Source organism: Typha latifolia, chromosome 4 (genome assembly GCF_019914945.1).
Source record: "Typha latifolia isolate L0001 chromosome 4, TyphaL0001v2, whole genome shotgun sequence".
Taxonomy (NCBI): Eukaryota; Viridiplantae; Streptophyta; class Magnoliopsida; order Poales; family Typhaceae; genus Typha; species Typha latifolia.
In genome coordinates, this window is record NC_133089.1 from 13,097,245 (window position 1) to 13,110,275 (window position 13,031).

The 13,031-nt window shown below is 35.4% G+C and overlaps 1 protein-coding gene across 1 annotated transcript; it reads left to right on the top strand.

Moving 5' to 3' along the window:
• Nucleotides 1–335: 335 nt before the first annotated feature.
• Nucleotides 336–7,421, top strand: LOC140786180 (OBERON-like protein). Its single transcript, XM_073134427.1, has 3 exons — nucleotides 336–549; nucleotides 913–2,076; nucleotides 6,620–7,421. Exons 2-3 carry the CDS (start codon nucleotides 927–929, stop codon nucleotides 7,219–7,221), a joined length of 1,752 nt encoding a protein of 583 aa, XP_072990528.1. The 5' UTR covers nucleotides 336–549; nucleotides 913–926; the 3' UTR covers nucleotides 7,222–7,421.
• Nucleotides 7,422–13,031: the final 5,610 nt, after the last annotated feature.

Genomic DNA, 13,031 nt, shown 5'->3' on the forward strand with positions numbered 1-13,031 from the left:
GTGGCTATTAAGTCTATTTTTGAATTTAAAAATTATTACTAATTTAAGTATAAATTATTAATTTTATTTTTCTTAACATTTATTTTGTGTCACTCAACCACTGGGAACTTCTTTCCGAATATAAACTTTGTTTAAATATAAAGGGGTATTTTTAAATAAAAAATATATTTAACCGAATTTTTGTAGTTTGAATTAGTCGGTCTCGAATAAAATTTAAATAATAAACAAAAGGGTCTTCTCTCCATCGTGTAACTGGTCAACGCGGTAATGCCACCGGGAACCGCCGGTCACCCACGCACTGCTCTCTCTTTTCCCACGCCTCGTAGTCTTTTCTCGTGTGGTCGTTAAAGGGGTGGACTTCGCCGTCTATTCTCAATCTATTCTTCGAAAGGGGGGAGAGAGAGAGAGAGAGAGAGAGAGAGAGAGAGAGAGAGAGAGAGGGTAAAAGGAAAGAACCCTAGTCCTCCGTTTCTTGCTCGTAGATCCACTTCTTCTCGATTAGCCTTCCTTCCTTCGCACCTCGCATTCGTCGCGGTCTATTTCTCTCAGGTGAGCGATCTAACCTCCTCGATTCCGTCTTGGATTGCTCCAAGTTTAGGGTTTTGTATCATGGGGCTTATGGGGTCTGAGCTGCGAATTGAGGAAGACGAGTGTGGTCTTGTTATAATTTTCTCTGGATTAGGGTTCTAGAGTCTGAAGGTGGGGAAATCATGATTTACTTCTGTCGCAACATACAACATGCGAATTTGGTTCATAGGCTGGAGCAATCTATTCCTATTATGCAAAACAATATTTTTTTTTGTGATTTTGGCAAGTGATTATTGGTTCCTGTATCGTTGGATACAAGAAACGAAAGTATAATTTTCTTCTCAGAATTGCTTCTCTGATGATTTAACTCTTTGGACGGTACAGATTAGGGCATCGAGATGGGTACTTCATCAGGTGCAAATTTCCACCAGCAAACACCTCAGGCAATGTTGCCGCCTCGCCAGCATCCTAGGCCTGTGGGGCTCCAGACCTCCCTTTCTCTTGCTTCATCAGATGCTGGTGGGGACCCTGATGTCCAAGAGCCTGGGTCTAATTCTGACCAAGGGAACGACTCCGCCACGGAGAGCGCCAGCTCTCGTGAGACCTGGCCCATTGAGACCAATAGGATCGATGCAAATGCGGCTAAGGTCGAGAAGGAAAAGGAAGTAGAAAATGGAGTTCCTGAACCACAAGTCATTCGCAGAGTATCTAGTGCAGATAAGTTATCCCTTCGTGAAGTTGCTCGAGAGCGGGTCGAGGTAATTGCTGACAGAATGAAGGTTATGCCGGATGAGATCCTGGAAGATCTTAAGAATGAGCTTAGGGTGATTCTTGAGGGCACAGGAGGATCTCACCATATAGAGGAGTTCTTGTATCTTCAGAAGCTTGTGCAAGGCAGAGCTGAGTTGACAGCCAATGTTCTTGCCATGGCTCACCGAGTGCAGCTGGAGATCCTTGTTGCAATCAAAATGGGAATTCAAGCTTTCTTGCACCCAAGTGTCAGCATTCCACAGAGTCGCCTCATTGAGGTGTTCTTGTACAAGAGGTGTAGAAACATTGTTTGCCAAAATTCCCTGCCTGCTGATGAGTGTGGGTGTGATATTTGTACTAGTAGGAATGGTTTCTGTAACCTCTGTATGTGTGTGATATGTAGCAAATTTGATTTTGAGGTCAACACTTGTCGTTGGATTGGATGTGATTTGTGCTCCCACTGGACTCATACTGACTGTGCGATCCGTATTGGCCAAATTGGGACAGGACAGTCTGTTAAGAATGGTCTGGGCCACACTGAGATGCTTTTTAGGTGCCAAGCTTGCCAAAGGACGTCCGAGCTGCTTGGGTGGGTTAAGGATGTCTTTCAACAATGTGCTCCCGGATGGGACAGGGATACTCTGATAAGGGAACTCGAATTTGTAAGTAAGATCTTTCGTTTGAGTGAGGACCCTAAAGGAAGGCAATTATTTTGGAAGTGTGGTGATCTGATTGATAAAATGAAGACTGGTGTTGCTGAGTCTATGGCATGCAGAATGCTCCTATTGTTTCTCCAAGGTATGACTACTCTCATGCAGTAGCTATGAACACTATGCAAGCCTAAATGTCAATAGCAAAGTTTTTTCAGTAAAAACGTGATTAATTCTATTGTAAATTTCATGCATTTGTTTTTGGCCATTTTCTGTTTTTGAACTTTGTTGCTATCTTTAGTCAAAGTAGGCATATAATGTTTATGAACTCTACAGCACTTCCTTTTTGTATGTGAAAGGCATTCAACAGTCTACAGATTCCCATATACTCAGGTGAAATATGATAATTTAATCTTGAAACATCACCTACATAACTATGAATGCCAATGACTACACATTTCTTGAGGGAAACCTTGATTTTTGAAAGCTACTATAAATTTCATGCATTCATTTTGCATTACCCAGATTTCAAACAAGCTCCTTATGGTTCTTCATAGATTGCCTAGGTTCATATTTTCCAACCACTGATACTGATGCTTCCAAGCTTTAGAAGTGAAAAATGGGGAGGTCTCATAGGACAAGAAAGAAACATAAAATCTTCCACCTTTTTTTTGCTTGCTTTCATCAATGTCTTTTAGGAACACCAATTCAGCTTACATGTTGAATGTACTGCAGTACCAGATATGGAGGCAATATCAGTTAGATCTTATCTATAGATTGGTATCACACATGTAGCAAAAAGAACACTACAATGATTGGGTATTGAGGTAGTAAAGTAGCTATAGCCAAAATAAATAGGTATGGACATCGTGGCTAGAAGTTGCTTGCTCTCAACATGTTGAATTTGACTTTGCATGCCGTACCTCCTTCATTACTGTATTTGTAAACTGGTACTACCTTTTTCATTTTTTTTCCTCTTGTTTATATTTATTATAAGTGGGTCTATAACTTTTTATTTGCTTCCATTATACTTTGTTTTCAGTATGTTGAAAGTAACCTGCACGTCCCTGTATGCTTATTTGGAAATACAATGCTTTTGTGGGTCTCTCATACTCACTAAGCATGATGAATATATGAAGACATTGGAAGTAGAAATCATAGTTTTATTCTTATAGTTTTGGTTGTGAGGACTGTGCCATAATTACCTTTCTTAAAAATGAAGAAGAGTATAGGAACTAGGAAGCCGTATACTCTTATAGTATAAGGAAACCTAATTTTATCCTTAATTCTATTCCATTTTCTGTTCAGTTTATTTTTTTCCTCAGTAGTGAGTTTATTGTCATTCTGGAGGTTCTCGGTGGATATGTGGGCATTCTTACACATAGTTGATAAGGTTATTTCATTGTTTGCTTGACCGAAACCAGCACTATATGGTGCAAAATTGCAAGTTTTTTACGGGTCTAAGTTTGCACACCAAACAATGTACCCAAAATAAATGAGATATAAATTTATTTATCTCATTATTCGAGTTTTGGTCCATGCAAATGTCATGTAAGATAATATATGCATATCTATAAAAATCGTTGTCCGAGTTAGCGATTTATTTAATATAATTTTTTTTTTATGTGAGTGATTTTGGGTACTCATAGATAGGAAAACATTTCAAGTTTAGAAACCGTTGAATGGTTAAGCAATTTCTATGGCAATCCTCTAATTTCTATATTGATTTTTTATTGAATAAAATCATTAATTGGAATTCTTCTTGGCATACCTACATGGCATCCACGTGAACTAAAAGTCACCTACTCAGGTAAATAAGGTACAATGTTGTTTGCGTGCAGACTTACAATGTTCAAAACCTAATTGCTGTATGTACCAAGGCCCTCTTAAAATTGAAGATGAAGACATACCCAAATTTGTTTGTTTGGAAACTAGACCAATAATGGTGTCCATGGTGATATTTCACTTGGGTTATGGAGAGTCCCTTTTAAGATGCAGCACTCTATACTAATGAGATCAAGCAAATAAAATTTGGTATGACATTATCCTTGTAGGTCTCATCATTAGGTCAGTCAAAATGTTGAGGCTTCTCCCTGCATAAAAAAGCACACCCATTTTAAAGTAAATTAGTCACTGAACTAGGCAATTTACTTTTTTTTTGTTGAGATTAGCATCTAAAGATAAGCTTATGGAGGATCCAATACTCAAGTCGTTGGATGTGACTTGCATCACTAATGTGTTAATTACCAAATTTTGTGCTCATAAGGACGGTGGGTTTGGGATTGTAATTGAACAATGATTAAGATATGAGACTTGAGCTTTAAGTGGCATCAAGTAAGTTTAGAAGAGTCAAAGAATATTGGTATTCTTATGTCTCCCTAAAAGGTATGAGAAGTGGAATGCCTATGCTGATGATTCTTTATATGTTTTATATGTTGTTTTCTTTTGAAAAAAATGGCCATAAGAAACCCGCTGTAAGTGATTGTGGAACTCCTTACATCATGCATTCATGCCCATTTATTGATATTGATTTTTGAGTCATCTTAGATGTTGCTGAGTTCATGATTCCTGGTAATTATTTTTACATTTTTTCTTGATGCTCAAGTTTAATGACTATAAACTAGATTCTTTCTTTTTATTACCTTTCTATTGTTTTTAATTACGATACTGGTTCTTGCCATTATATCCACCTGCTCTAGGCATTAGGTTTCCATCCACTTGTCTACAGCTTGTGCTTTTTCTGAATCTTTAGTTATACATATGATGTCCAGTTTTTGCATGTGGAGCAATTAACACTATGATATCTCAGCTTATAACACCAATATATAGGTCTCTACATGTTCATACAAGTTAGGTCCTATCTCCTATGTAGTTTAATTTGTTGAAAGAATTTTTGCAAGTTTTTAGGTTACAAATCACCATTGTATGTCATTATTTAGAGTTATTATCTGCATTACATCTCTTTATGTCAAATAAATTATTCTTAGAGAATCTAGAGCAAATGGTTTGTTTATTCCTTTGCTGATGTGACTTTGCTATTAGGTATATTGTGATAATAATGTTAAAATAGAGAGAGGGGCCCAACTATTTTGCATTTCCATTTTGTTTGTCTTTAGCATTAATCTTACTATTTTAAGAATATTTTAATATTTATGGCATTAGGAAATTTTGATTAGTGGTTATATTGAACTACATATGATGCTTAATATAGTGTGTGTGTGTGTGTGTATATATATATATATATATATATATATATATTTTATAAATTTAGGGACGACTCAAACTTTTGATTTTTTTTCTGTGCCAAGAGCGCCCATAAACAAAATCCTTTTCTTGGATGCTATATGCATTCGAAGGTGCATCCAGTATTGCTCGACTCGAAAAACTGATTTAAACTAGAATTTCAAACTAATTGAATATCAGGAAGTTGAGGGTTTCCAAGCAGGGTGTTGGCTGAATTGGATTAGTGTTGATGCATTCTTTTATGTAGTATTTGTAGTTAATAGGAGAACAGAGGAGCTGGTGCTTTTAGTAAGGCTGAATCGTAATAACTGGTTCTGGTGGTACTTTATTAAATGGTGAATCTAGTTTCTGCAGACTGCCATGCTTGTTCTGTAGCAAGATAGAACAAAATAAGTCATCTATGGGATTTATTGTCCAGATACTTTGTTAAACACTGAATCAAATTTCAGCAGAGTTCCATACTTGTTCTGTGGCAAGATAAACAATGGTAGTCAACTATGGGATTTATTGGCCAGATTCTTCTTAGAATTTTAAAGTTCTGTGATATTAGAGGATGTGACAGCCATCGGACTAAACAAATCACCATATTGCAATGTAGGAGACAATTCAAGTGGATATGGTTACACACAGAGAAATTAAGGTAGAACAGTGACTGGTTACTGAGGCAGCAGGAGTTTGATAACTTGTTTTATTGTACCTCTATAACTACAAATTAATGAGGAACAAACTCCTGAAGTATCATTTTACATAAAATGAGAAATCTTACTGAGTGTTTCTTTCATATATTTGAAGTGGGTTTCTCTTTTTCATACTAAGAAGGGCATTTGCATGACCATCCGTCAAAATAGGAATTCCGCAATATTTTCTTCACTGCACAATTTTGAAATGACTTGTAAATAAATCCCTAGATTAGAATAAGATCTCCTATACTGTTGTCAGATCAATAAAATGTCATAGAATTAATTGGGAGACACTTTCTTTTTTATCTGTAGAAATTGTGCGCCGCGCCCTCTCAAGTTTGGATAGCATCCTTGTTTGATGAATAAGAAATTCTAATTTTCAGTTATCTTAGATCATATTCTTCGGTTGTTTTTGTCAGCCGACTATTTTCGAATGGTTAATCTTGTGCAGGGGATACAAACTTTCAACCCTTGGTTGCAGCATGTAATATGCCTGATTATGTTCACTTGGATGCTACGTTCAAGTAGACAAAAACTGTACACCCTGAGTTTATTTTTCTAGCTGTATACTGTTCTGAACCAAAAAATGTTTTGAGCAGCTTAATTCTTTGCCAAATGATTCTTATCTTATACCATAGTTTATCCTTATTTGAGTTCACTGGTACATTGATTATAGGAGTAGCCTTCGGATTCAAAGGTTCACCTCTCTTCTTCCACAACTCACAATACCAATAGACATATTGATAATACTTTCTTCTTCTTCTACAGAACTTGAGATAGATTCTCCAAAGAACCCTGAAAATGAAGAGTCTGGGAGACTGATTGCCCCACAGGAGGCCTGCAACCGAATTGCTGAGGTGGTCCAAGAAGCTGTCAGAAAGATGGAGATGGTGGCTGAGGAGAAAATGCGTATGTTCAAACGAGCTCGCCTTGCTTTGGAGGCTTGCGACCGTGAGCTAGAGGAGAAAGCCAGAGAAGTAGCAGAGGTGAAGTTGGAGAGGCAAATGAAGAAACAACAGGTAGAGGAGTTGGAGAGCATCGTGCGGCTTAAGCAGGCTGAGGCCGAGATGTTCCAATTGAAGGCCAACGAGGCCAGGCAGGAGGCAGAGAGGCTTCAGAGTATTGCCCTTGCCAAATCCGAGAAGGCTGAGCAGGATTATGCTAGTATGTATCTCAAGCGTCGTCTGGAGGAAGCAGAAGCGGAGAAGCAGTATCTTTTCGAGAAGATAAAGCTTCAGGAAAGCCAACGGCCTCCTCAGGCAAGCAGCAGTGGAGGCAATGACCCCTCGCAAATGTTGAACAAAATCCAAGACTTGCTGAAGAATGTTCGTAATGCACCCCCTAAATCTGAAGGTCAGCTATTAAAATGAAGGCTTCTTCTAGGTCCTGTGATTAGAGGTATTAATGCTACTGTTTCTATGTTGTAAATTACTATTAAACTGTTCTGGCTATCTGCTGGGTGCTGGTTAAATGTTAGTTTGAGCAACTCTTTGAGCTGATCATGTTTGTTGTATTTAATACATCAACTATGAACTTCCCCATGCCTTCAAATGGGGCTCACTTTGTCCAATGCTGGTTCTTGTTATTTTGATTCTCTTCTGTCTTGTATGGTTTGGGTCTCTGATTTTCATGTTTAATATTTAGAATTTTCCCGTTGTGCATTTGGTTTCCAGAATCCATCTCTTCCGAATTTTTAGTTTGCCCAGTTTCTTGGTTCCAACAATTTTGGGATCCGGCTATATGTGCTAAGCTAAGTTTTTCTTATGTATTAGTTCTTTCGACCTTGACCTTGACCTTGACCTTGAATATGAATAAAATTCATTTCTATGTATTGGTGTACGATGTCAAATATTTTCCCTATATTTTCCATTCCTTATTCTATATATTTGTAGTAAAACTGCTCATCACCTAGCAAAGAAACACATCCAATTGTGCATTTATGCTTACATTAAGTTGTTTATTATCTTGTATTCATCAAGAATTAGCATTTCAGTTTGTATCTTTTAGAAAAGAAGAGTGAAGATAAATATTTCAAGCTCAGAGTCAAGCTAAGAATTACACAAGGTCTACCAAGGAGAGATTTACACAAAACCTTACTCTCATATCTGAATAGAATGGTTTCATAAAATATAATATAAATTTAAGATTGATATTCTTCTAGTTTTGGGTGAAGACCAGGAAAGGTTCCAGCCCAATACCAGAGAAGCTCAAGTAGGCATAACTGTGAACAATTTACATATATAATATTTGATGTTCTACTGTTTGATGCATTCTATATTGGAAGAAGAACAGATCCAATCCTATGATTTGTTTAAACACAGTGGCAATACTCTAAAAAGTCTTCACCTTGGAATCATCCCAATAACTTTAGTTTGATTCAATTGCATGGCATGATGAAGCATGTGATCAGCTGTGATCCGTTGACATCCTTTGCCCCTCCCCCCACTATCTCTCTCCCAAGGTCTCCAATGATTGGCTTGTTGAGGAGCCCACAAAAGTAATTGGTGACTACTCCATCATATGCCTTCCCCCAACCCTATGATTAGTTCTATATCACTAGCTATGTTAGGCATTGGCTTTTCTCTTTTTCATAATTGAAGGTGCTCACAAACTATATATGGTCCACCACATTGTACATTACTATATTTCATGCATTACAAACTCTTTTTGGTTCTTCTCGATACATATATATATATATATAGGTTGAATAACTGAGCCAACTCTTATAAGAAATAAACAACAATACATTTAAATCATGTGTATATAACTCTCTAGAAAAAAAAAATTCTCTACATATCAAATCCTAATGTCTACCTTAGGGGTTAATTTGAACTCAGTTACCCCTGTTATATACTGATAATATTTAATATATATATTAATTAGACAATGTTGGAATATAAATTTGGAAACTTAACATGTTGTTAGGAAACCTAACCTTTATCCATACTTGGTAAAATTCATGCTTGTAGATCAATTACATGTAGGGCCTTGGTGAAAATGATATCATTGTAGGGCCACCTATTGACATGCATTTGTGGCCACACACCTAAACTCCACTTTTATTGTAGACTTGTTAACTTTATGGAGTGTGAAATAGAGCCCAAATGCTAAAGATGATAGTATGCTCACCAAACATTGCATCTAAGTAAGTTGAGTTCTAAACTTATCTCACTCAGTGATAATAGGTGATTTTAACTCTATATAGATGTCAATTGAGATATTTTATACACAATATAAAAATTGTTGTTTGAGTTATTGAGTTTTTTAAATATAAATCCTTTTTCTATGAGTGATTTTGGGTACATGCAAATACCAAAAGATAAATGTATATAAATCACTGAGTGAGGTTTTTGTTAGATAAAATTGTTATCTAAATAAAACAATATTTATGGGTGTGTTTATATGATATCCATCTGGAATAGAAGTTACTTAATCTTGTAAATAAATTTGGAACTCATTTACTTGGTACAATGTTTGGTGAATTTTTTATTATTATTAAGACACTAGCATCTCTATTTTTGAATTCTCTAGGTGACTCTTGTGGTACAAAATAAAAGTTTAAATAATTAAAATACTTTAGAATCTAAATTAGTAATAATTTTGAATTAAAAAGTATAATAATTATAACATTAGTCAATAGTGCAAAGAGACATAGTGATATATAAACTAAAGTACGAGAAGTTAAATTATAATTAATTCTTAAAATTTTAACGGCGATCTATGAAAAATATATGTTATTTTGCTTTTATTATCATTAACATACCGTATCGGTATTTATCATTCTAACTCATATATTTTGCTTTTATTGCTTCAAAAATACAGAATTAAATTTAGCATAATAACTATTATGTAATAGCTAGATAGATATGATAATAAAATCCAAAGGTAGGATTTTTTTTTAACAAATTTCCTAAATTTTTTAATTCATCCTAATAATATTGATGGCAGGAAATTCCTGCAGTCAGCTCTGTAGAAGATCCGCCTCTATATATTTCCATCGTGGCCTCCTATTCATAGTTTTTTTTAAAAAAAAATTATTATTTACACCTTATAACACAGATATTTATCACTTCGTCCCTATAATCCAAAATAATTTGCCATATAGACAAGTTCAAGTAACTACACATGCTTAATGACTTTAATAATACCCTTAGATGAATTTTAACTAAATTTGAAAGTTAAACAGAGGATATTTTAGGTATTGTAATTTTTTTTAATTTCAAAATTAATAGAAAATTCTCCGTTTTGTTTTGTGGCTGGTGTTAGAATAATATTAACTCTACTGATGAATAGCTACCATACTTCTTTTTTAGAGTCTTTATTTTGGGTTCAGATTTCCGCCTTCCTCAATTAGGTAGGTCCAGGCAGGTGAGCATGCTTTGATTATATATGCAACCGTGCTTATTTATACCTCACACTTTCAGTATTTATATTCAAGTGCGAATCATAACCGTCAGAGATATGCATGATTGATGCGTTGACATGCATTTGAAGGCTGTCAGACTAATCCACGCGAATCACCTCGGACAAAAATTTGTGCTCCTTTATTTTATAAACATGTGTGTAGAAAAAAAACTTATGATAAAGATAAAATTGCTTTGAGTATGAGGATTGATTGGGGGACAAAATGAGCCAAAATGTATGACTTCAACTAGTTGGATGTTAATCTATTCCTCCACTAAATTTAAAATAGGGTTAAGTCACCATTGATGACTCTATGGGTGTTGCCTCTAGTAGTAATTTACTCTTCGATTAGGCATTAAGTGGGTGGATGAAATGATTAGTCGTGGATCTAAAGAAAAACATAAATTTGGAACCTTATGGCTTTTCTTTCTTCTTTTTTCATAAAAAAAATTAGGCTAGTAGGCCGCAAGGCCCACAACAAGCCAACCCTCTCCTTTCGTTGGATTAAGATTCGGTGCAGATCGATTTCATGCAACGCAACTCAGTCTGGGTGTACTATCTAATAAAAATAACTCATCGATTATATACATCTAGTGGCTTCGGTAACACTCAGCTCAAATCTTACGGTCTCTCTGTATTCATTTTTAGGCGTAATCAAAGCCTTAATCATATGAAGCACAATGTGTAACTAATCATACTGGTGAAATCTTTTATGAGGCATTATATTATTAAAAATAGAAAAAAGCAAAACAAAAATAAAAAATTTTAAATATGAATAAAAGGCCAAAAAGAAAAGAAAAGAAAAGAACAATACCCTTATTGGTGTTGCCGAAATTAAGTCACCATGATGCTCATTAGGTTCAAACTGCCAGCCTTGCATTGAAATGATAATACCATTAGTCTATAGGGCAATAAAATGGTGAGAAATCATCTGAACAAAAAATAAAATTAGAGAAATCATATCATCTTAAGAACAATTTCTCACCTAATTTGCTTAATAATCTCTACAATTATTGCTGGAATTCTTTCATGATTATGGTATATGGAATTGATCTTATTTTGAGCTGAATCATAATTCTCTCATTACATTACATGGAGAATACATTTTCAAATCATAAATCTTGGGTTAGTCTATAATTAAATATCTTCTATACCTTAAATTTATATCACTCATGAATATATAGAAAATATTGTTTTTAATCTATTATAATTCCATTGTTTTATTTCTTATCTCTTGTCGTAGTTTTTGGCGTGGATGATCTGTATGCATATCTTCAAAAGTCATTAGCGGATAGTATAACCCTAGAAAAGAGTTCGACGCTTTGGCCAGCCTATAAATAATCTATCAAACTTAAAAAATTATCGAAAAGAGAGAAAAAAAGAATATGTGAAGAGTTTTTCAAAAGAAGCAATCATATCTTAAGTTAGATGCATTTTTTTTTTTGGCTAAAAGTTAAATGAATCAATAATCATCATCATTTTTTTAAAATTAAAAATCTAAGATGATCAATAATTACATGATCGAGTAACTAAGTTTGACCACCTACATGCAAAACAAAGAGGCGAGTGGTAGGATTAGCCAAAATTGTGGAAAATGATTGATGGTAAGAGATAGCGATGCTATCATGTACGTTAAATAAGCACTTAATTAACTTTCGAAATCCAATTAAATACAAAGGTGGGGTTAATCTAGTTTTGAAAACCTCATGCTATATTTTGTTCACTTCCGAACATGTTAATTTTGTATTTTTCACAAGAATCTCTCCTTCCTAAATTCGAGATTTAAAGCTGTCTCCTTGCCTAATCATACTTAGGCAATTCGTACAACTATGTTTATGTTTGTGCATTTGTATTAAAAACTAACAATGTTTGTATAATGATGATGATGATGATGGATGATTATACTTAGATAATTATTGCCGATTTTCACATTAATTCTAGTATTAATTTTCAGCGGTGGCATATAGGGGCATAATTGAGACGAACTTGATTGAGCTAATTCATGATCATGTTACGGTTCGACCATAATTAAGTCGAAGCGAGGAGCACGGGAACGATGAGTTCAAGGTTGTGGTTTACAATAAGGACCCTACATTTTTATTTATTTATATTTTTTGTTAGTGTTTAGTAAATCAATTGTAAGCGATCAGATCCAAGGGTCTAACCCGTATTTTACATTTGATTGTTAGGAGCTAGTTGAACCTGAGCTTATCAAGCAAGAATCAATCGAGTCGACTCTAATAACAGTGTCAAGTCAAGTCAGTCAATTAAGTCTGTAACTCGATTAGGATAGTTGACTATAAGAGATGTAGCGTGCACTCTATTGGATCACAATTAGATGAATGAATTATTTTCTTACGTTAATAGAAGTTGCTAATTAGTTTCCACCAACCCTAGCTCAACCCGACCATCGATCACCACCACTATCATCGAGCACTACCACCACCCTTTCACCTCCATACGTGGCCACCCTCTTGAGCTGACGGAGAGCCATCATTATGCAAGTATACATAAAGGTTGCACCTCCAAGATCAAACTATTATATTTTGATATCAAAGCCAACGTTCCTCAGCTTAATAGCCTATATGCAAAGCATGTTTGCGCATGCCACATAGGGGAATACTCGGCTGGGAGGAAGCCTCCTACCAATGGCACATTGCCATCAGTGAATGCTCCGTAGCAAGAGGAGACTACCTTGACATTGGAAACATACCAATTGTCAATGTGGATTGCTACCATGGCAAAAGAAATGAGAAGGATGAGAGAGCTCCTAGAG

Excerpts from the sequence above, each read along its gene's own strand:
- LOC140786180 (XM_073134427.1), top strand. The coding sequence starts at position 927 with ATGGGTACTTCATCAGGTGCAAATTTCCACCAGCAAACACCTCAGGCA. Across the intron at positions 2,077-6,619 it reads GCTCCTATTGTTTCTCCAAG|AACTTGAGATAGATTCTCCA; the intron begins GTATGACTACTC and ends CTTCTTCTACAG.